Source organism: Corella eumyota, chromosome 4, assembly GCF_963082875.1.
Source record: "Corella eumyota chromosome 4, kaCorEumy4.1, whole genome shotgun sequence".
NCBI classification, from domain to species: Eukaryota; Metazoa; Chordata; class Ascidiacea; order Phlebobranchia; family Corellidae; genus Corella; species Corella eumyota.
Genome location: NC_137493.1, coordinates 17,006,002 through 17,029,831, shown reverse-complemented (window position 1 = coordinate 17,029,831; position 23,830 = coordinate 17,006,002). Strand labels below are relative to the sequence as shown.

The 23,830-nt window shown below is 30.1% G+C and overlaps 3 protein-coding genes across 4 annotated transcripts; 2 read left to right on the top strand and 1 right to left on the bottom strand.

The window, feature by feature from the left end:
• The first annotated feature begins 579 nt into the window (after positions 1–579).
• LOC145751530 (glutamate receptor-interacting protein 2-like) lies at positions 580–18,076 on the top strand. Of its 2 annotated transcripts, XM_082567703.1 has the most exons (23): positions 580–770; positions 894–965; positions 1,218–1,353; positions 1,882–2,027; positions 2,333–2,492; positions 2,990–3,135; positions 4,225–4,372; positions 5,677–5,849; positions 5,944–6,111; positions 9,204–9,260; positions 10,343–10,559; positions 11,457–11,571; positions 11,803–11,914; positions 12,353–12,568; positions 12,775–12,919; positions 13,164–13,380; positions 13,856–14,060; positions 14,534–14,705; positions 14,854–14,940; positions 15,040–15,124; positions 15,243–15,434; positions 15,792–15,938; positions 17,293–18,076. In XM_082567703.1, exons 1-23 carry the CDS (start codon positions 719–721, stop codon positions 17,479–17,481), a joined length of 3,357 nt encoding a protein of 1,118 aa, XP_082423829.1. In that variant the 5' UTR covers positions 580–718; the 3' UTR covers positions 17,482–18,076. The 2 variants fall into 2 exon arrangements, with proteins under 2 accessions (XP_082423829.1, XP_082423830.1); XM_082567704.1 differs by lacking the exon at positions 9,204–9,260.
• Positions 6,401–8,223, bottom strand: LOC145751531 (uncharacterized). Its single transcript, XM_082567705.1, has one exon. It carries the CDS (start codon positions 8,176–8,178, stop codon positions 7,474–7,476), a length of 705 nt encoding a protein of 234 aa, XP_082423831.1. The 5' UTR covers positions 8,179–8,223; the 3' UTR covers positions 6,401–7,473.
• Positions 18,077–18,922: 846 nt separating the features above from the next.
• LOC145750674 (uncharacterized) lies at positions 18,923–23,520 on the top strand. The gene is made up of 6 exons (XM_082566751.1): positions 18,923–19,084; positions 20,438–20,643; positions 21,117–21,188; positions 21,991–22,038; positions 22,190–22,306; positions 22,565–23,520. The coding sequence occupies exons 2-6, from the start codon at positions 20,440–20,442 to the stop codon at positions 22,847–22,849; spliced, it is 726 nt and encodes a 241-aa protein (XP_082422877.1). The 5' UTR covers positions 18,923–19,084; positions 20,438–20,439; the 3' UTR covers positions 22,850–23,520.
• Positions 23,521–23,830: the final 310 nt, after the last annotated feature.

Here is a 23,830-nt window from a genome sequence, read left to right as displayed (position 1 = left end):
TAATGAATTGAAGTTGCGCCTTTTTTTTATTTCCGAGAGAATCGGTCATGCGAATCTCTCTCGTATTGTTTCTGAAATAAACTACCTCAAAAAGGTAAAATGTTAAACTAAATATTTCACGTGTATTTTAAAACAAAAAATGTTAAATTATAAGACAGATTTGGGTCAAGTATGTTAGTAAAACCATGTACTAAATATGACAGCTTTATTCTTACGAAAAATATCAAAAATGTTGACTAGAAGTTGACTAGAAAGTGAACAAACTTAAAATTACATTTAACTTTGCTAGTCTGTAAAATTAAGGTGTTTTTAATCATAACTAGTATTTAAGTGAATTTTAACATTATATTTATTGTTACCTTTTTCTATTTAAGAGAGATAGCTCAGGTTAAAATTAACTCTCAGAGTTAGACCGTTAGAAGAAGTTATACACCGTTATTATTAGTTTCCATGCGAATGAAATCAGATAACCATGCAGTAGACTGTCTGGCAACATAACTCAGTTGTCTATGTTGTATGCTATGCTATTGCAGTTATTTTGTATTCTATATAACGTATGTGTTTATTTAAGACGAATAGGGTATTGAAAACGAAGTGACGATTTTAGTAAAATAATATTAAAGTTAAGTGAAGTTTAAGCTGTTTTTTACTTGGCTAGCAACAGAATAAAAAGCATAATTTCACCTATGATCTGATGGTTTAAAATATAACTAAAAGAATGCCTTTTAGAAAACTGTCTTGTCTAGCTTCTCCAGACCAAGAAAATCATGGTAAAAAGTATTAATATTGTTTTTTTTTGTTTTTTTTTAATTGGTAATACTAAAGAAGACTTAATGTGATTGTTATTTTTAATATGTGGTTTAAATTAAATTTATATAAATTGTTTTTTGTAGAAAAGCCAAGAAGGAAAACAGCGGATGAAAGTGAATTGCAACTCGTCGTAGTCAAACCCGATGAAATACCAGGTTTATATTTATTTAATTTGCAAATATATAGTGTAATATTGGATACTTTTTTTATAATAGTTTTTACTTCAGGAAAAATAATTTTAAAATGAAAATCGGAAGTTCTTTTTTAGGGGTGTTTTTTAGGGGTGTTATTGTCTCAGTTAGTTTTATTACTAGATTTTTAAATACAAAGTTAAATTCTTTCATTTTTATGTTAATTTTATGAATTTAAATTGTTGATGTCAATTTTAAAATGTTTAAACTTCACAGATGAAGAGAGAGGAACCTGTGTGGTTAATTTAGAGAAGACAGATGGTTGTGGTTTGGGATTAACTGTGTCAGGTGGTGTAGATAAAGAATCCAGACCAAGAGTTTCAAGCTTGAGAAGTACTGGTATTGCTGCTAAGTAAGTTGTTGATAAACAATTTATAAAAGTCATTTTATTATTTTAAAATGTTTGAATTAAAATGTATCCCAAACAATTAGTAATATAATATTAAATTTAAGTTTTTACATGAAAAAGCTTATTGTACATTTGTTTTGTTTAGTTTACATTATTTTTCCACATAAAATAATTTAACCAGCAGTGTGGTCTAGTGGTCAGAACACTTTCCACAATACATGTGGTCCTGTGTTTGATCCCCTGTGAACTCAAGCTGTAGCGGCCTTGAGTAAGGCGCTATAAACGACATGAACTTTTACCAAGCCAGCACTTAATCAGCAGTATAATTATTAGTCAATTACTTTCTATAATATTCCAAACTGCCACAGGCAACTCGAGACTTACGGGGTAACAGTTGTTACTCTATGTTTAGGGCGTACATTCGACTTTTCTACATGAAAGATATAGATATATACAAAAAAATAGTTTTTTTTAAAGGTATTTTTTGACGGAAATATAAATTTTTTAATTTTTGTTATTGTGTTTAAACAGAAGTGACCAGCTTCAAATTGATGATTTTATTACCTCCGTCAACGGGATTCGAACCTCCAAACTCAAGCACGGTGAAATAATCAGCTTGTTGAAAAATATTGGTGAACGAGTTTGTTTGGAAATTGAATACAGACTTCCCCCCACTAGTAAGTTATAAGAAAAATATTTATTTAATAAAGTTTAAATTTATGATATTGTTTTTAAACTCTACATATATAAAGAAAGTCATACAAACCTATGCAAAACCAATGGATATTTTTAAAAAGATTTAAAAAAAAAAAAACTAACTGGCATAAAGCCTGTTACTAAGTTGTTCAAATTGTTTGTAGCTGTTTGTATTAAATTTAAACTTTTTTACTTTTTAAAAAATATATTTTGGTTGTGCTTATGTAGATGGAATAAACAAGTTTTAGTTGCAAATATATTTATAACACAAACAATTAATTTTTAGCTGTACAAACCAATAGTATTATTCAAAAGACAACTGACATCCACTTGCGAAAAATCAACAATTCGTTCGGTTTTGTTTTAAGGGGGGGTCATAATGATGAATATTGTAAAGTTCGACCGATTGTTGTAACCAATATTTCACCTGGATCACCTGCTGATAAGTAAGATTCTTAATTTCAACTAGGTTGACTTTAAATTTATTTCATGTTTAAATTAAGTATATTTTGTGGATTTTTTTTATGTTCTAAATTAAAAAAGAGTTTTTGATTTTACATAAAACTCTCCTTTTACTATTATTTATTTTTGATGTGGAAAGGTCAATTTCATGATCTAAACATAGAGTAACATCAGTTACTTAGACCCAGTCTGGAGTCGCTTTGGCAGTTTGGGATATTAAAGATTATAAATGCTCAATATTTACGCTTCTGATTAAGTGCTGGCTCAGCGGGAGTTCATGTGCCGTACCTAAGGTTAGTGCTGTACCTAAGGTCGACACAGCACAAGAGGAGTGAGGATCCCAGGATCATATGTAGAAAAGTCAAGTGTTCTGACCACTACACCACGCTGCCAATGTTTTTTTGTAATGTTTTATTAACATAGGCTTTAACATAAAGTACACACTTAATTGTAATACAATTTTTTTTTTAATTATTTTTAGAGAAGGGAGCCTTAAAACAGGGGATAGAATAATAGCAATAGGAAATACACCTTTAATATCGATGACTTTGGATCAAGTTAGTGATATAATAAGATGTTGTAACGACCATACCCAACTAACTATCGAATATGATGTATCTGTAATGGGTAAGCTTACATTTTAAAATAACCTTTTTAATATACTTAAAAAGATATTTTATAAAAGAAAAATTGCCTGTGTTGGTGATTTATACCTATATTCCTATTCATTTTACAAGTAGTTTGAGTATGTGGTTTTACTTCTATGTTTGCGAAGCTGTTATAATAGTTTAGAGTGTTGTATCATATTAGCAGACAATTGGCCCTAATTTCTTCCCGTAGTAAACACTATATTGTCTCGACGTTTAAATCGTCAAAATAATTGTTTGTTGGCAATTTGTGTATTGGTGGCATGTATTTAAAAAACAGTTTAAATTAACATGTAGAGCGTTGGTTGTAATTTTGTAATATTTTTTAAATGTATTTTAACGAAAAAAGTATTTTAACACTATTTACACAATAGATTTATAGACCAATTAATATTTCAATTGATATATTTTAACGTTTTAAAGTATATAGACTTTAAATGAACAAGAAAATCTTTATCCTACGTTTGCATATATGTTTCATATCACGTTTTCACGTCAAAGATTTGCGATATAAAAATTTGTTTAATGTCTTTTTCTTATCTAAGATTTTACATCAAATAACTTCCTTATTTAAGTGGTTTTTATCTTTGTTTATTATCAACATTAATCGATCAAAAATGTCGGGAATTTGAGGGTTTAAAATATTTTAAACTTCACGTTAACAGTTTGTAAATCTACTAAGACAAAAAAACAATTATCAGGTTAATTAAAATAAACAGAAACTGACAAAACTGGCAACGCGGTGAGTGGTTAGAACACTTCCTACACTACATGAGGTCTTGGGTTCAATTCCCACTGCTCTCATGCTGTAGCGCCCTTGAGTAAGGCGCTATAAACAGTATGAACTCCTGCTAAGCCAGAACTTAATCAGCAGCATAATTATCAGGCAATTATAATCTATAATATCCCAAACTTCCACAGGCAACTCGAGACTGGGTCAGGTAACTGATGTTACTCTATGTTTAGGTCGCGTATTTGACCTTTCCACAACGAGAATAAAGATATACAAAAAAACACCTTGTGACAGCAAAACTCTAAGCATTAACGACCAATATTTTTACTTTTTTAGAAGCTGTAGCAAATGCGAGTGGTCCACTCTTAATCGAAATGTCGAAAACTCCGGGTGCCGAGTTAGGTTTAACTTTGACCAAGTCAACGTTCAGAAAGAAACCTTGTATTTGTATCGATTATGTTAAACCTGCAAGCATATCAGACAGGTAAAGTGTTAATTTGACCTATAAGAATATTGTAAGCCTTTTATTAATTGGTTTATTGTAGCTTACTGCTGACAATACTTACTCTTATCTAACCCAAAATAAATTAGCCAGTTTTTTTTTGAATAATACGACCAGGTTCATAATGTACCTTATTTTCTAGTGCATGTAAAAACTAGACAGGGCAATGATTTGCCTAATAATTGTGCTTTAAATTTGTCTTTTTAAGCTAAAAATTAATGGTTTTGTGTAGTAAACAAAAATACGAGAATTAATATATTCAGTTAAAGAACAAAATATCAAAATTTTAAAGTCAAGCGGTCTGCGATAAATTAACAAATTAAAACAAGATCAAATGGCACATCTTAGTAGTTTTTTGACAGCATTCTTATTTGATATAAAGTTAAGGTTGAAATGCAATGTATAGTAAACATACTGCGGTCCTATAAACCTTAATAAGTTTAAAGTTTTGGGTTAAAATAAAATACTATTTTGTAACGGGTTTAATTTCCGGTCGTTTTGTGTTAAAAATTTACAAAACTAGTCACGGGAATCTACGAAGTCATTTAAGTTTACTTCAATTCGTGGTAATACGGTTGAGAAGACGTAAGCCTTAGTTTTAAGTGCTTTCATTTAAATGCTGATTGATTAAGAATGATGTTAACTTAAATAAGTTTAAATTTCGTAGACCTCACAGATTGATTGGCGGCCAAAATATTTCAAAAATTTTCCGTTTTTTGTCGATTTTAAAAAGTTTTTTTTAACGATAAAAGTTTAATTTTTTATTTTTAAAATATTTAATTCCCATTTTTATTTTGTTAAAATTGACTTTAAAAAGCAAATTAAATTCTTTTAAAGGACATACAAGTTAAAATTATTTGTTTATTTTTATATTACTTGAGCCAAATGTTTAGTAAATAAAGTTTTAAAATTTTTAAACAAAATTTAAAGTTTACAAAATATCAACTTCTTATCTTGGTTATCTGCGCTTTATTTTGTAAATAAGATTGTTTAAATATTTCAATTATATCGCTTTTAAATAATAACAAACAGTAACCACTTCTAAATAAAACAAAAGTTTAAATATAAGTTAAAAATTAAAACTTAAAAAACTTTTGTTTTAAATATTTTAATTAATTAACGCAACAAAAATTTAATTATTATTTAAGCTAAAAAATATTAAATTTCACAATCAAAACTTTAAAAAAATAAAAAAACACTTTGTTTAATAAATTAAATTAATTAATAAACACACCTTAAAAATGTAATTAATTATTTTAATCAAAATAACAAAATTTTTTTTTCAGATGTGGCGCTTTACATACTGGCGACCAAATCCTATCCATAGATCACGTGACAATGACCAACCAATCAGTGAGCGTTAAAGAAGCTTCAGATATGCTCAACTCTGTTTCCGATCAAGTTAAATTAGAGATTTTACCAGTGGCTCGTCTCGCGATTGCCGCCAAACCATTCAACCGTGAGTATGACGTCATAATAAACTTGTATTATGAAGGAAGATAAAATATTTATTTAATTTTTAGCAAAAATAAATTAACATTATTACGTCACAGAGAACAGATTTGCACCGACTATCACGTCACAATCGATGCACGCCCTCAACAGCAGATTTGTGGGGGGCCGATACCCCTCTAACAGCGCCACCTTGGGTTATAATAGAGGGGGAAGCGGAAGGTTTAGTCGAAGAAAAATGCAGAGAGGAAAATATAGCGCAAGTGCAAGTAAGAAATAAAAAAAAAATTTGTTTTTTTTAGAACTTGAAATTTTTTTTTTTAGTATTTATAAAATTAAAAACAGGTTATAATTTGTTTCACTTTGATGTAAAGTGAATTAGGTTAAACAAGCAAAAAAAAACCCGTTTAGTTATAATTTCTTTTTTGTATAAAACGCATACAGTTTACAATACAAAAAAATTAAATTTATTGACAGATTTAAATGCTCAAAATTCTATATTTTAACTCAATTTATGTAACTAATTTAATTTTAAAAGAATAGTTAGTGATAGAGTATTTAATTATCAGGTTTATAGAATTATTTTTGCGCTATTTTTGTAAATAATTTTAAAGTTACAACAAGTTGTCTGTAAAATTGACGGAAACCTGAAACTTAACTATTTATGTTAACTAAAACAACATTCATAACGGTTGGTGCTCTCCTATGTTGTCCACTTTAACATAATGTACGAATCAGTGTGAGAAAAATGCCCGATTTTTTCTGTGTTGTTTGTTATGCAGATATTATCGTCTGGCCATCATCACCAAATGTGCTGATAAATTAATAATTAAACTTTAAAGTTGTGGTGGTCAATTACTGGAGAGATTAAGAGATTGAAGTTATTTTGAACTTCTATGTTTGAGGTTAAATTATGTTTAAAATTTTGTGTTATTACTCAAAATTTAACGCCAATCCTTGAAATTAAAAAGTTTCTGATAAAATTTTGATAAAAAAAGTAATTTTTTTTTCTTTACATATTTTTTAATTAGACTTAATTTGCGCTTAATTAACATATTTAAATATGTGTTAAATAACTGCCAACATTTACAGCGTACTATAACTACCGTATACACATTTTTAGACAAAATAAAACAGCAGTTAAAACCATTTAAAAAAGCAAAGCCTAGTAGTATTTAGAAAAAAGTTTCTTTTCCATGTAGAGTTATGCCTAAATCATCACCAAAATACACCTCGTCTGTAACTCTAGATTGATTTAAGTTCCGCTTAGTAAAACTAAATATTTAATGCAACATTGCCTGTGGTTTGTGGTACTTATGTTACTTGGTATATTTTAACATCATGAAATTATATATGTGTGAAATGTATAGAGTTGTACTTATAATATTCGTGTGAATTAAGTGGAGGATTTAATTGGTATAAGTGGTAATGGTGTGAATGTAATTTTAATTATAAGTTAGGCTGAATTATAAACCACTTTTACACATGCATTAAAATATTTATAGAAATTTAATTAGTACTTTCTATTTAAATCTACTTTGTTCATTGGTTAAAAATTTATAAATCAATTTTGCATATTAAATTATATTTCAATGCGTATAGCACCACGTCATATTAAAAACACAATAAATTCAGTCAGCCCCATATATAATAAACAACATAACATTCTGGTCCGGGTGCTGGATTAACCGGTCGGGACCTCTTTTTAAAGCTAGCTCTAATTTTTCGTTCAATTTCTCGTGTATTGAAGTGAAATACGTAATTGATTTTAACTCTTTATCTCCACCATACGAATCCTTTCGAACAAACGCTACGGAGTGGTCACGGTATGATCTTGATTTTCGGGTTAGGTCGGTTTCACCAGTGTTAATATAACCACTTGATACTTCGTTTAATATTGGTGCTGTAAATGAAAAAGTTTCAAGTCCGTAGATTGTAAAAAAATCGTCAGAATCGACCATTTTCTGACAGTATCTCAACCGCATACTGGCAGAATAAGAATAGTCGATGATATTTTTTAAAACAACTTTATTTGAATTTGAATTCGGGGCATTGTTACAACAAATTGTTACCGGTACAGTATACCACCAACTCACGGCATTATTAGCTTCGTTTTCCCTCGAAATCGTCTCAATATCGTCGATGTTGTTCGTTGTGCAGTGGCACAATTTTAGAATAGCTAACAGCACACAGTTAAAATCAGAAGTACATGTACAGTTCTCCACTAAAACTATATCATAATCAACATTAGCTTTAAGAAATAGAACTGTTATTCCAAGGTTTTGTTTCAGCAGAAAAATGAAAATTCCATAGGAAAATATCCAACAATTTTTCATACTTTTTGTTAAATCATTTTTTTAACATTTTTTTTTATAAATATCAAATCTATAAAACAAAATTTCTAATTTTAAAAGTCATATAGGTTCTTCACTATATTTTTATATAATTTTTTAATGATCTTTTTATCTACTTTACTTTTACCAAACTCTGATAATGACGCTTGCTAGCTTATAGTTGAAATTACAAAAAACATTATTAAAAAAAAACGATAACTTAATTAAAAAATTAATAAAATTATATTTAAACTTAAAAAAAACGATTTGGTTAATTCAATTTAAATAGACCTTTTTGCAGAGCTTTCTAACATATATGTTGGTTATTTAAACTTAATATCGCGTTTTATTAAATTGACTTTATTAGGGTGTGGACTATTTAGCCAACTTTTATTAACTAAATTAAATTCAATATCTACAGCAATATTGGTGTAAATGTTATATTAAAAACTGTCAAAAATTCTGCAAAAAAAAACGTAAAAAATTCGGTATAATATTTTAAAGACTAAACTTTGATTTTAACACCTTTATCTTGTTACTATATCTATAAATTAACCTTGCGTTGGTCTTTTAAATTACAATGTTTAAGTTAAGATTATCAGTTATTGACTTTGTCAATTGTTCCTAATCCTTGACAGCAAAAAGTTGTCAAAATCCGCTTGTAAAACTTTCAGTTGATTTTGCTTTTTGAAAGCTTAAACCAACGACTTGATATTGTTTGCATAAAACATTTTTTGTGTTTCTAACTTTAACAATTCATAACTTAAATACCTTATATGATTATAGTTGTTAGTTGTATTTCTAACCAAATAATGAGTATTAATATGTTATCAATTACTCTTTATGACGTGGGTGAAGCGTAACAATGTTATTTGAGAATGCCCTGCCCTTATCGAGATGTAGTAGAATTTCACATATTTTATTAATTTTATGTAACTTTTATTCGCCTAATTTTTGGGGATTTTTAAACTCAAAAATGGGTAAAAAATACTTAATTTTTTTACTTGAAATTTTTGATTTTTTTAAAGGTAGGTTGGACGGCGACCCCGACAATTTTGGGACTTTGCAAAAAAGGGAAAAAATTAGTAAGACGCAAAAAAGCTTGTAGCAGTAGATTTGCACGTTTTTATTTAAATATTAAGTTATTAGATTTTGGCTGGTGATTAGATTGGTTATTAATTAAAAACGCTTAATTAATTAGTTGTTGCATACAATAATTCATTTTGTATTTCTTTTAAATTGAAATTATACTCGCTTGTAGAAAATTTAAATTAGGATTAAATTTTTGACTTATTTTAGCTATTTTGACCAATTGTTAAATGGCACAACAAATGTAACTTGGTCTGCGTTTATTATACCCCTGCTTCTAGTAAGCCTGTGCTTGCTATATATGCTATAATACAATGTACACATGCTTAATATAACCCGCAGTAGTATTAAACTTAGTTATTTATCTTTATATAAACTGTCTGATTAACGCTTTTTTTTATAATTAGTTAATTTTGTAAACGCTAAATTTAAATTTCATATAATTTTTATCACTTAAAAAATTTTTATATAATTTTTTTTCATATAATTTTTATCAGTTAAAAAATCCTGACTATGTATGGCCTGGCCTGTAAGCAGACACAGTAATTTTATCTAATTTTCAAGTTTGTTATCTGTATTCTAAATAAAACACGGTTTAGGGTGCTGGGAAAAATCTAGCTATCTTTCTAGTTAAATGAACAGAGAATTTATTTTTAATTTCTTGTGCTAACTGGTGCGTACTTGTTTCGAATTACTTTTGTTGTTCGATTTCGAGTTTTGCTTCTAATCAATCAATGGTTGTGTTTGGCTGGAGTTTCTGCTTACGTTTTAAGGAGCTTGCTTACGTATCATGCTAATCATGTGGCTTTAAAATTCCCAAATTTGCATTTTTGTTAATTTTGAATAATTATTTTTACTTTTTTAAATGAAAAAAATGTTTTTTTTATCAATTAGAATAAAAATTTGTTGATTTAAAATATTTATTTAGCCTTTTTAAAAAAGTTAGCCTTTTAAAAAACCATCAATTAAAAAATAAATAAAAAGATTTTTGATAAAAAAATATTACTGATATTAATTAATAAATTAATTTAAAATCTAATTTTTACATATTATTAATTTTTTTTAAATTTATTTTTAGTGTCACTAGCTTCGACTGATTTCTTGAGCGGAAACCAAATCGTCCACACTGAGGCGATAGAGGTTCCTTTACTGACCGATGACGACGACGACCACGTGATCAATTCAACTTTGACCCCGAATTTTGGCATCCAATTACAAGGCAGTATTTTCTCCACCGAGATTTTAAATTCAGCGCCAGTTATTGCTTACGTCGAACCAGAAAGAGCAGCGCAAAGGTAAACAAACGTTTTTAAATCTTGGGTTCGATTCTCACTGCTGTCATTCAATATCTAAAGTTTTTGCATATTTTCGGTAAAAAGTGGGCTGCTGTGACGTGTTTAAGCTATCTGTAAACGCCGGGCTTAAGGGCGATTGGTGTGGCATTGGTGCGGCTCGAACCCGAAACCTTTTGGATCGTGGTTTGTTCCATTAAGGGTATCCCAAACTATCAGAATATTAGAGCTAAATTGGGGCAACAAGAGAAATTGGTTGTGTTATGCCATGCCTTAGATAAAGCGGCGTCTCAGTTGTGCCATGCCTTAGATAAAGCGGCGTCTCAGTTGTGCCATGCCTTAGATAAAGCGGCGTCTTAGTTGTGCCATGCCTTAGATAAAGCGGCGTCTCAGTTGTGCCATGCCTTAGATATAGCGGCGTCTTAGTTGTGCCATGCCTTAGATAAAGCGGCGTCTCAGTTATGCTATGCCTTAGATAAAGCGGCGTCTCAGTTGTGCCATGCCTTAGATAAAGCGGCGTCTTAGTTATGCTATGCCTTAGATAAAGCGGCGTCTCAGTTGTGCCATGCCTTAGATAAAGCGGCGTCTTAGTTGTGCCATGCCTTAGATAAAGCGGCGTCTCAGTTATGCTATGCCTTAGATAAAGCGGCGTCTCAGTTGTGCCATGCATTAGATAAAGCGGCGTCTCAGTTGTGCCATGCCTTAGATAAAGCGGCGTCTCAGTTATGCCATGCCTTAGATAAAGCGACTTTTACTAGGTTTTGTAACACATTTAAAACGGCAGATTTTTACAGGTGATTGTTAAACATAATGATAAATAAACTAGCTTGTGTTCTGAATATTGTGCTACCGTTACACATTCTCTATTTATATTATTTTAACTATTTTAAACTTGTTCAGATGTGGAATGATCCAAACAGGGGACAGATTGGTTTCAATTAACAGATTTCCATGCGAAGCTTACAACGTAGAAGAAATTAACCAACTTTTAAGTGATGCCTACTCAGAGGGGCAGGTACAAAAATAGCTAAAAAAAACCTTAAATATCAAGTATTTAAAACTGAAATTTTGTAAGCAACAATTAATTATTATCCTTTTTTTAAAACTCTTTTTATGTTGTTATTACTATGTATAAAACAATTTCAACATTTATATTTATTTTAATTTTCTATTTATTGTATTTATTTTAATTTTTTAAATACTTCTTTAAACATAATTTTTGTGACAATTTATTATAATATTTTAGGTTTTACTTGAGATAGAGTTCGATGTAGCAGAATCAGTTTTACCAAGTAGTGGAACTTTTCATGCTAAACTTCCTAAACGAAGAGGGGTCGATCTTGGGATAGTTGTTAGTTGTGAGTTAACATTAATTTATATTTAATTTATAATGTAAAAAAATAAATTTTGTCACAACAACCCGGACTTTTGTTATACTAATAAGACGATATTGTGATGATTGTAAACCGTATGGCTGGCTTGGTGTAAGCAACGTTAAAACCTAACTAAGGAGCACTTTGGCATAACAGCAGTTAGCTGGCATTGAACCAAACACCCCTTAAAATAACTCAAATTCTTGTTTTTTCTTGTGCTTTTAAAAACTTTTCAAAATAAAAAAAACTGGCGTTGGTGTATGCAAGTAAATTCCTAGAAATAAACATTTGTTGCAACCATCTAGCATCAGTTGGTTTCTTATAGCCGACCGGATGGGTTAAAATGCAGTCTGTAGGGCACCCTCTAATAAGTTAATGAACTTGTAAACTGCTACCAATATTTTAAAATTATTATTTTTCCAGGTCCCACAGGCCATCATCAAGGAGAATATTTACTGATTTCCAACGTGAAAAAAGGTTCAGTTGCACACAGAACCGGAACCTTGGAAGTAGGAGATCGATTACTTGCAATAGATGGGGTCAAGATGAATGATTGCTCACCAGAGGACGCTCATGAGTTACTTGCGAGCGCTGAAGATGTGGTCAGATTGAAAGTACAGAAAGATGAAGAAAATTCAGGTAAAATATTTTGGAATTTACTTTGTAAAAACAATGTAGGTTAGTTCAAATTCTGTTAAAAAATTAAGTTAATTTTCTAATTTTTTGAGTACAATTTTGTGTAATTTTTTTATATGAAAACAATTTAAAAATTAAGTTAAACTTAAATTCATCTTCTGTCTAAATTTTACTTTTATTTATCTTCAAAAAAAAAAATTTATTTATAGAAGAACCTGACACTAGTCGTTCAATATCTTATACAGTTGAACTAAAACGTCATGGGGGACCACTAGGGGTCACTATTTCGGGGACGGAGGAGCCTTTCGACCCCGTCGTTATCTCGGGTCTTACCCCAGGAGGATTAGCGGCAAGGTAAGGGGACAAAAGAGGATAAATTTGGGGACATTTTTTTTTAAATTAAATAGAAATCCAACATTTTTTGTTTTTGAAAAATTTAAAATAATTTTTTAATAATTTTTTTTACAACTTCAAAAAAAAATATAAAAAAACATTATTATTTGTATTGCTTATTAAAAAAACTAAAAAAAAGTTTTAAATTTTTACAATTAATCATTTTGCAACTTCTAACAGCGCTTGAAAATGTTTTTTTAAATAGAACTGGTGCTATACATGAAGGCGACAAGATCTTATCCATTAACAATGTTTCACTGAGAGCAAAACCATTGAGTGAGGCCATCCAGTTGCTTAGAAACGCTGGTGAAACTGTCAACTTGAAGATTAAACGACAAATATCGGAGGAACTTAAGGTTTATTCCCCTAAACCGAAACCAACTCAGTTTTCGACAAGTACGATGGAAAAACAAGAACATTTTGTAAGTTGGTTTTAATTATTGTTACACAAGCTTTAGATTAACTTTCTGATAATTTTCGTGATATTTAAACTATAGCTAACGCCGAGCTTAAGAGCGAATAGTGTGGCATTTGGTGGAACTCGAACCCAAAACCTTTTGGTTCGTAGTCCGATGTTATTACCGGTATATTACACTTTTGGAACGGGTAACGTTTTGACGATAAAAGGAGTTAAAATTCTTCCAAATTTTTGTCCCTTAGTTGGCCCACTGACGTTTTAGTTTAAAACATGTAAGGTATTAAACAAACTTACTACAATCAGGTTAAAAGGTCAATATTACCAGGATAACAAAATCTCGAACTGTCAAAGACGATTCCAAACTGAGTCAGGGTAACAAATGGTACTCAATGTTTAGGTCATAAAGTCAACCTTCTAACACCGAGAATAAAGATATCAAAAAGCCGTATTAAAATTATTATTATTGATTTAATTTTTAGACCGACTCTCCGCCCGAGCTTAGTGATCCGGAAGACGACATCCTTCCACAACGGATGAAACTCATCCACTCCTCCAACGATGACGTCAGATCCGGTCACGTGAAGGGGGTAAGACCGGGTCCGGCTGGAGCCCCGAGTATTGATAGTGCTGTAGAATTGTGGGAAGATTCAAGTGTAGATTTGTATCGGACAAGAAGTAGTGTGGGTAAGTGGATCTTTTATTTAAATTTCATATTTTTCTATTCTTAATATTTGAAGGTTGACTTCACGACTTAAACATGACGTAACTTCAGTTATTCCAACCGAGTCTCTAGTTCACTTTAACAGTTTAGGATAGATTATAATTGCCCGGTAATTAAGCTGCTGATTAAGTGCTGACTCAGCACGAGTTCATACCGTTTATAGCGCCTTACTCAACAGCATGAGAGCAGTGGGGATCAAACACACGACCTCATGTAGTGAAGCAAAACGTTACCACCACTATACCACGCTGCCCTTTTTTCATATTAACTTGGATTTTAAATAAAGTTATTTAGGTATTTTTATAATTGTTTATTATTATAGATTTGTAATTTTTTCAAAGTGAATTAGGCGCGTTATTAATAGGTTGCAAATTATTTTTTTAAAACACTTTTTTTGTTAATTTAAAAAAAAAAATTAAATAATTTCAACCAATAGGAAGCCACCATTCTCCCGCTCCTCCAAATAGTTTCTCCCACTCGTTTTCCGATCCTCCTCCTCTCATAATGGGAAAAAAGAAACCCGAGAAATCTTCAACAATGTCAAGGTTACCGAAAATTAAAGACCCTATTTTACCGAATAAAAAACATTTCGACACGCTAAAAAATAAGTAAGTTGATGACGTCAAAATTTTGGGTTTTATGTGACGTCATATCTTATGACATTAGTTGTGACGTAATATCTTATGACGTAAAGAATTTAAGTTAAAAAGTCTGAAATTTTTTTTTGTTATTAATTTAAATTTTTTTTTTACTTAGATACGATACAGGCTCGCGCACGTATTCGGACACTTGGGGAACCAGAGAGCAAATTCGCGCCAGAAATCAAAGATCACCAGATACAAGGTAATAGGGGCCATTAAAACTTGGGAAAGAGAGCTTTTAATACCTATTAATTGGTCTTAAGTAAAATTAAAATTAAATTTTATATATTTGCTCTTTTAGTAAACTGCAGTCAGTAGATTGGGAAAGTGCAATCGATGATTTACAATCAGTTGGGCAATCGTCGGATTATTTAAAAGATTTAGAGGTGAAAAATATACAAAAAAAACATAATTTAAAATGTAAATAATATCCATTTAATAATTATATATTTTACTATGTAAAACATATTGTATTATGACCTAATAAAATCTTATTATTATTAGACAAAGTTAACTCTTAAAAGCGACGACTACAACCCATCACCCCATCAATATACCAGCCCCCACTACACCTCACAACCCCATATACCCCAGTATAACCAACCCTACCATAGAAGACAGGGCTCTTATGATAGTTATTCAAGGAGGGAGGTAATGAAATCACATACTCCAAACTACCACCAACAACTACACAAGGTTGGTTTATAATTTGTTGGTTTCGCTTCGAAAATATGACAGTAAGGCTAAATATTGGCGCAATTTGGAATACTACAATCTTAATATTAAGTTGTTCATGTTTAAAATATTTTAACATTTACTTTTTTTCAAACCAATTATTAGATAGTAACTAGTCCTAACAAAAAACCTTGTCCAATAGAATGTAGTGGACATAGCAATGTATTAAAGCCTTAAGGTTCCGGGTTTGAGCCGCACTAATGCCACATTAATCACCCTTGAGCCCAGCGTTTACGATTAGCCCTAACATATCACAACAACTCACCCTTTCCCAAAGAGATATATAATAAAAATGGTAATTTACAAACTTTTTGCCAGGTCACAATAACTAAAGAAGGATTTGAAGCTGATTTCGGATTCTCTTTGTCCGATGGCAAAATCGAACCTGGCGTTTACGTTCATTCTATTAAACCTGGTGGGCCAGCTTATAGGGGCGGAGTGCTACCATATGATCGTATATTACAGGTAAATATAACGTTATAAATAAGGTATTGGTCGTGTGGTTTTTTGGCTGTGATAAATCTGTGTCATATCATCTAAAACCACATTACCAAAATAATTTTTTTTTTCTAAAACGCTTATTAATTGAACACCTTTTTTAAAACTCCCCTGTTGGAAATGCTTTCTAATTTCTAACAAAATGTTGACCTAAACAGGGAACGAAATAACGGGTCGCTATTCGCTAAAAGCGAATCGTTTTTTAAAATTAGCGAATCGTTTTTTTACAAATATATTCGAATTAGCGAATCAACCAAAAAAGGTTCAGGCAGTGATAAAACTCTCGTGTATATTTTTACGATCTATTTTACACCGGTTTCACACTAATTTAATTACATCATTATAATCCTGCGTAAATGTAGGTTACTATAAGGCATTTAATAACAATAACTTTCCATGTTTTGGCAATGCGTAAATTTCGCTACCGAGGTCGTTCAGTTGTTGCGCAATTTTTTAAATGCATAACACAGCCTTAAAAGAATTAAAAATGTCTTGTTTTTCGTGCAAAATATTCTTAACCATTGTTTAACAATACGTTACATTTTAAAAATGCCACGCAACACGTCAAGTGTTACAAAAAAACGAAGATTATGACTTGAACCTAATAAAAATTCAACCTCATTTTTAGCGAATCGTTTTTTAAACGTTAATTCGTACCCTGCTAAATTCCGGTAAAATATCAGTTTTAAAATTTTGGTTTTCGAAAAAATGTCAATTCGGTAAAATGGTTCTCGGTAATTTTATCAGTTGAACTCCAAGACAATTTAACCTTTCCACAAGCTTTACAATTAAATAAACCCATCGTCTTATCATTACAAGTAATTAAACGGTATTGAAGATTACAATTTATTAATTATTAATTTTAAATACGATAGGTCTGATTAATTAGAAATTGAATATTTTAATGTTTTATCATTTAAATATTGGTGTGCAAGATTATGCCAAAGCTATTAAGGTATTGGCCAAACTAATTAATTTTAAGCTTTTTTGCGGTTGTAAACAAGAAATTAAACACAAGGAAAAATTAAATATTTCTTAAATTTTTTATATCGTGTTTTGTTGATTGGAAAATCTGGTTTAAAAGCCTTAACTAAAAATTTTTTTACTACAGAAATGTACTAAAAGTTATTCTTATTTTTGTTTTAAAAAACTTTTTTAATTTCTACTTTTGTCAGTACTTTCTTACTAATTTAAACTTTTATTTCGAGATTGGGTCGATGTAACGAATGTTACCTTATGTTTAGGCCCTTAAAGTCAGCCTTTTATATTAACAATAAAAAGTTACTGTCTTGAAGTGGGTAAAACTTAATTTTCTAACTAGATAAACGGTGTTTCGACCCATGATTCAGACTGCAATCATGCTCTACCCTTAGTTGCAAATGCTCACAACCGATTAGATTTATTGTTATCCCGGAATTACACCAACAACTCAATGATAACCCACCACCAAGGAAGACCTCTTTTAACACCCCCAGCTACTCGGGCCCACGATGTTTTTCCGCCAATGTAGGGTGGATTATGTACACTTGTAAAAGTAAATGTGCAAATAATTTGAAAGGGAATTTTTCAACTAAGTTTGCCTTTGTTTGACGTTTGGTACACGCATATTAAAATAATATAATAAAAATACATTTTTATCCTATTGACGGTGCTAAGTTACGCAATTTTGTTAAAATTGTTGCCTGTTTTGTTTGTTTATTAACCTATTTGACGGTGCTACGAATATTTTTTAACTTTTGCAAGATGGTGGTTTAATTTCTCCAACTTTTTATTATACCTCAACGTTTTAAAATCTGCCTTGACTTTTTTATTAACTATTTGATAATCAAATTAAACATTTTACCTGTTTGTTGTTTTATATATATGACACTTTGTATATATCTTTATTACCATTATGTTCAGCATATTTCTGTGTAAATCAACGATGCCAAGTGGTTAATATCAACTCTTTAACATAAAAATGTTGAATTTCATCTGCTACATAGTAGTGGTATATAAATTTTATTCGAATTATGGTGCTTATAGTTTGTTATTTTTAAAGTAACAACCTTTTTTTTCGTAACATATTGGTACAATTCATATTTATACCTTCTTGCAGTATTTTTTCTGACTAATAAAAGATTTTAATAGTTCTACTAAACATTTTGTTTACGATTTATGGTTCAAAATAGTTTGTAAGGTAGCTTTTAAGTAGGGTAACTAATTCATAGGAACGTTCTGAAGCAATATAATTGCATCAGTAATGAAAAAATGTAGAATTAGCCACCTAATTTCATTATTTAAATATTTGCAGACCATCCTTTTTATAAAAAAAACAAATTAAACATGATTTTATGTAGTGTAAAGATAGTTTAGCCAAGTTAAAACTGACCTTTTAATAAAAACAGCTGTTCTGAAGACTTAAAATATGGAAATCAGTGAGGCGTGCAATGTCTTCAGAAAATTAGGTCACATGTTGTGCAATTCTGAAGACGTTTTTAAATTAAAGTTTTAATTAGTTTGTTTTAATTATTTAAGCCATGTAATTTGTTGTAATTTAATTTAGATAATAAAAGGTTAATCCTAAAGTTAAATTTTTGTCAAATTCTTGAGTTTTTTCGGTCGTAAGCTTCTAATATTGAAAAATTCGATGTAATCTAAACCACGTGTTTTTTCGTTTTGTTACTCTTACTAATGCTGAATTGTGCAAATGCTTTAATAGTTTATCATGTTGGGTATTCTATAAGCAGTTGTAATGAGAAAATAGGTCTAAGCATTACAAAGCTGCATTAAATTGGCAAGTTACCATGTTTTATTTCATAAATTATGTAAAGGATCTGCAAGATACTATATTTTAAGAAAAATTATTCAACTTATCCTGCAATATTTTTTTCATTTTTCAACAGCAAAGCAGTGTTTGTTTTGTTAAGAGTGTAGTTATGTTGAAGTAAAAAATATTGCACAACCAAAGAATTTACATGCCTTGTTATAAGGTGGTGTGATATGTGTAGATCATAAAGAATGAAGAGAACCAATTTAACCTCAATTCTAGTACATTATATAACTACCTCGACATATCAGCACTGCTGCTTTGCAATATTTCAACATAGAACCAGCTTAACCAATAACTTTTGGTAAGTTTTCGAGCTAAAGTTATTAGTTTATTTTTTAATTTAAGATTATGATTTTATATAGTTTTTAATTTAATAGGAAAAAAAAGCATTACATTTCGGTTGCCTATTAGCTCCTAATTTAAACTTGATTTTGACTTTTGGTTTCTGTTTTTTTGGTAATTTTTAATTTTGGGTTATGAAGCACTTTTGGGTCTGGGAATATTTTTTTCATTTTTTTTCCCGAATTTTTTTTCTTAATCATCGAAATTTTTTTTTATATAAACCATATGGCATATTACACTTAAATCAGTTTCTTAACACTTCCATATGGTGTTGTGGGCATAAAATTTATGAAACATATTTAATTGCTTGTATTTTTTATTTAAAATTAAAGTTTAAAGTCTTACTCATAATAAAAATTCATTTTTCGGAGGGGGGTTTTATTTCCCTTTGGATTAACAGATTTTCCTATAAAATCAGCTTTTTTATTCTAAAAATTATATTTCAAGTTTTAAAATTATTTTTTCGAACTTGAGAAATCTGAGTCTAAATTTGTCTGAATTTATCGATCAGTTTAAACTAGTTTTGCGTTGCTTTTAGTGTGTGTTCAAAACAATCGGTAAGTACTCTAGTTTTATATTTTAAACATTAAAAAGTTAATAGTACGGTCGAGTTAATAGCAATCAAAAGTTTAATATTGGTATGATGAGAAAATATGTAAAGCTGTATGATTAAAGAGAAGCATTAATTCTTAAAATAGAAGAGTTGTATGGCATTTTAATATAGCACTTCTATAAAAAGAAATATTCATTTTATATAGAGAATATAGTTTTAACTTTCGGTCTTGCAAAAATGGTCTGCGCAGCTCATTAATATTTGATAAGCCCTTGTCGGGAGAATTTAATTTTCTTATCCAAAAAAGCTGGAATTGTGCCGCAATCGACTAAATATCTTCCAATAAAGTCTAGATTTAATTTTCGACTTGCAATTAAATTCAGATAAAAAATGCGTTTTTTCGTAATAATCCTAATTAAAATAAAATCCTTATTACAACAATCATTAAATTCTAAGTTAGATAATAAGATTATATAATAAAATATAAAGTAGGCAATGACATATTGCATTAAGTTGTTATGCTTTTTTATTATTAGGACATTGCCAGCAACCCTATTTTCTTGATTAAAAAATGATTGCAAGCACACAAGCAACATGTGCAATTTACTTAATTTAAATGACCTCACATCAATTTTTAAACCAAGTTTGGTTCAGCCAAATTAAAAGTAGATTATCCTTTGTTATCATTTAATTTATCAGGCTCAAAATTTTTGTTTAATTTTATTTTTTAATTAAATTTTGTTAAATTTTTTCTCGTAGGAATGAGCAAGAGAAAAATGGACCCACCGCCACCAGGGGGCGAAGAAGAGGAAGAAGAAGAGGGGAAGTACCCTCCAAAGCGTCCTACTCAACCCTCAGAGTACTTCTACGACGAGCCGGGGCCAAGTTATCGCCTCCCGGCAGAGCAAGAGCAGGGAACTTCTTCAACAATGAGATCTCGAGGGCCGGGAAGACCTCGTATTCATGTAAGTTAAACACTTTAAGCTTTTTATTCAAATACTAATTTTGGAAAATTTAAAATAGAAAATTGCCTGAACTTTATTTAAATAAGTACAGGAAATTGTCAACAAAGGATGTATATATATATATATAAACTAGTTCCTTTTTTAACTTATATAAAAAGTTTTTTTTTAAATGCACTGAAACAAGCACATTTGCCGAATTTAATTAAAAATGGCAATGCTTTTGGCTGGAGTCAAACTGATGAACCCAAAATTTATAAATATTCTATTAGCAAAGCTTGGCTGTGTCTGTGAACTGCAGCTTGTATAAGCATTTAATTTTACTGTCATAAGCACATGAGTGATGACTCAGACTTGATATGAATTATATTTATAATCTTATGACACATATGTTTACAGATATAAACTGTAACTTAACCTTATAATATGATGGACATATGTGCATGTATAATTAATGTCTGACTCGTATTTTGTAGCCACCCAAACCAGCTGGTATTAGCAGACCGAGAGGGAGGCCGAAAGGATCGAAAAACAAGAAGCCAAGAAAGGTAAATTTCAACTTTTAAACTTTGTATAAAATTTAATTTAAAATAGCATTTTTAATAGTAAACTGTCTGATCCCATTAATATGTAAATACTTTATTATTTATAAAGAAAATATATATAAAATTTGTATAGACCATGACATACTAAATTAAACTTTTTTTGATTATTAATTTAAAGATTTTATATTTTTAATTATTTAATTTAATTAAAGTTAAAATTATTTTTAATTACTAATTTTTTAAATTTGCTTTAAGAGAAAAGAGGTAATGGTAAGTTATGAAAATTACTTTAATATTTTATTAAAATTATCATTTTCTGGTATTAAATAATTTTAATTTATATTAAAACTGCAAAGTTTTAAATTTTTAAAATTACAATAATTGAAATACTGTGTTTGAAATGTCCTAATATTGTCCACCCCAAAATTAATTAAATTTTCTGTAAAACTGTCAATTTGCGAAGTTAATCTAATAGTGTTGGTGCGCAATTGGTCCACAGAGTCGAAATTAGGTTGTCATCTGTCATGTATGTCCAGTTTTGTGTTTATCTTTGCATTTTTGACCTAGCCCTGTTCTCTCTTGGGCCGGCAAGACTGCGAGTGTTTTAAATCACATTTTAAACCCCTCGGGAAATGTGGCAAAATTATTCTTAATTTCGATTTTGTAACTAAATAAAAAAAAACTGCTGACACTCGGCCCTTCCATCCAAACTTTCCTGACTAATGTGGGGAAGTACCTAAGTTTTAATTATGCATGAAGTATGATTAGCTGGTTAGGAATTGATTAGTTAATGTATTTTTTATAGAGAATCGAAAGACCGCCGAAAAGACCAAGAGGGAGACCCAGAAAATGGGTGAGGCGAAAAATTTGTTTAATTTTTAACTAACTTTTGTTTAAACATGTAGACTTCACATTTTTGCCATAAAAAGACTGTCTTAAAGCAACTAAATTTTTTTTGAAAATTCTTTAAAAAATTTTTAATTAAAAATTTGATTTATGTTCAGCCACCTGAGATGTGGGAGGGATTTCAACGAACACACGAGGCAGTGGTGCAACAACAACTTAAACACCACCATGGAATCCATCATCAACAATTACACCACGCTCCACCACAACATGAGGTCGCTATTTTTAACTTTATTTTAAAAAATGTCAAGTTTGGGGAGTGAAAAATTTAAAATGGTTTATAATATTGCTTGTTCTGTAGTCTATAGCATTTACCTATAGTTGTATGCCATTTAAAATTGTTAAATTTAAATAATTTGAATTATTTTTAACTTTTTATTTTTGTAAAGTTTTAAAATTGGATTTTCAAACAATATTTTTGTTTAAACAATTTGGTTTTGTGATGTCATAAATTGGGTTTTGTGATGTCATAGATGCCTGGACCCAGTCACATGTACCTTGATCCTCAACAACAACAACAACAACAACAAGAGGCTGGTATGAGACTACAACAACAACAACACTACATCCCGCAAATCCCTCCTCCTCCTCAGCAGCAACAACATCAATATGTCCACCAACATCCGCCTGATCCCCCTCAAATGCTCCTCATGCCTTCTTCCTCCCAACAACTCCTCATTCCTCCGGAGGAGCAGGAAGAAGAGGAGCTTTTGTGGATGCAGCAGCTCCAGCAGCCTCCCCCAAGTACTACCTCATGATCTCTTACTTTTCTTTCTCTCTTCATTTAGGAGGAGTTTTTTTACTTTTTTGGAGGATTTGAAACTTTTTTTTTCTTTGATACAAATTTACTTTAGAAAAATTCTACAACTTTTTACTTAGGCAAAGTTTTTTAATTAACAAAATAATTTTCCTTTTTTATTGATAAAATCTTAAAAAATTCCACAAAATGGTTGTCAGACAAAAACCGGGTTTTATGCAAAGATTGAAGAGAAGATATCTACCTCCAATTCTCCTCTCCTCACTTCTTTGGTACTTTCACCTTTTGTGACGTCATAACAATATGAGATGACGTCACAAATCGGCAAAAGACGCGTCTACCTCCACGAAACCTCAAATCTTATTAGCTGTTACCTCTATTTGTGTTTGTTACGTCATTATTACGTGATAATGATTCCATTTTTGTGACGTCATACTAAAGCGGCATCACGTGCCTTTACACGTCATAATCAACCAAATTTTAACGTTTTTTTGTTGAGAATTTATTTGTAATAGTGGGGTTATTTAATTTTGTATCTCTTTCACATATTTTCTTTATAAATATTAATTACTGAATAGATTTTTTTCACAGCATGTATTTTAATCTTAGGTAATATTCTTATTTTTTCAGCATATTTTTTATTATCACAAATAATATTTCTTCAATTGTATTCTTCAGCATATATTTTATTATCAGCAATGCTATATAAGTGCTTTTTCTTCAGCATATGTTTTTAAGTAATAGTGATCTGAATTTTTCTTATATTTTTAACATAGGTAATATTCTATTTATGTTGTATTTGTATACAAACAATTTACCAAAGATTTTCTACCTAACCGTGTTTTTATTTTTGCATTTGTTTCTTGCCAGCATGATTTTTACACTAGAGTTTCAATGTTGTATGTTCCATATTATAGTTCATTTTTGTTCCACCAATTTTTTATTTGTTTTTTAATGTTTTTAGATCAATTTTCGTGTTTTT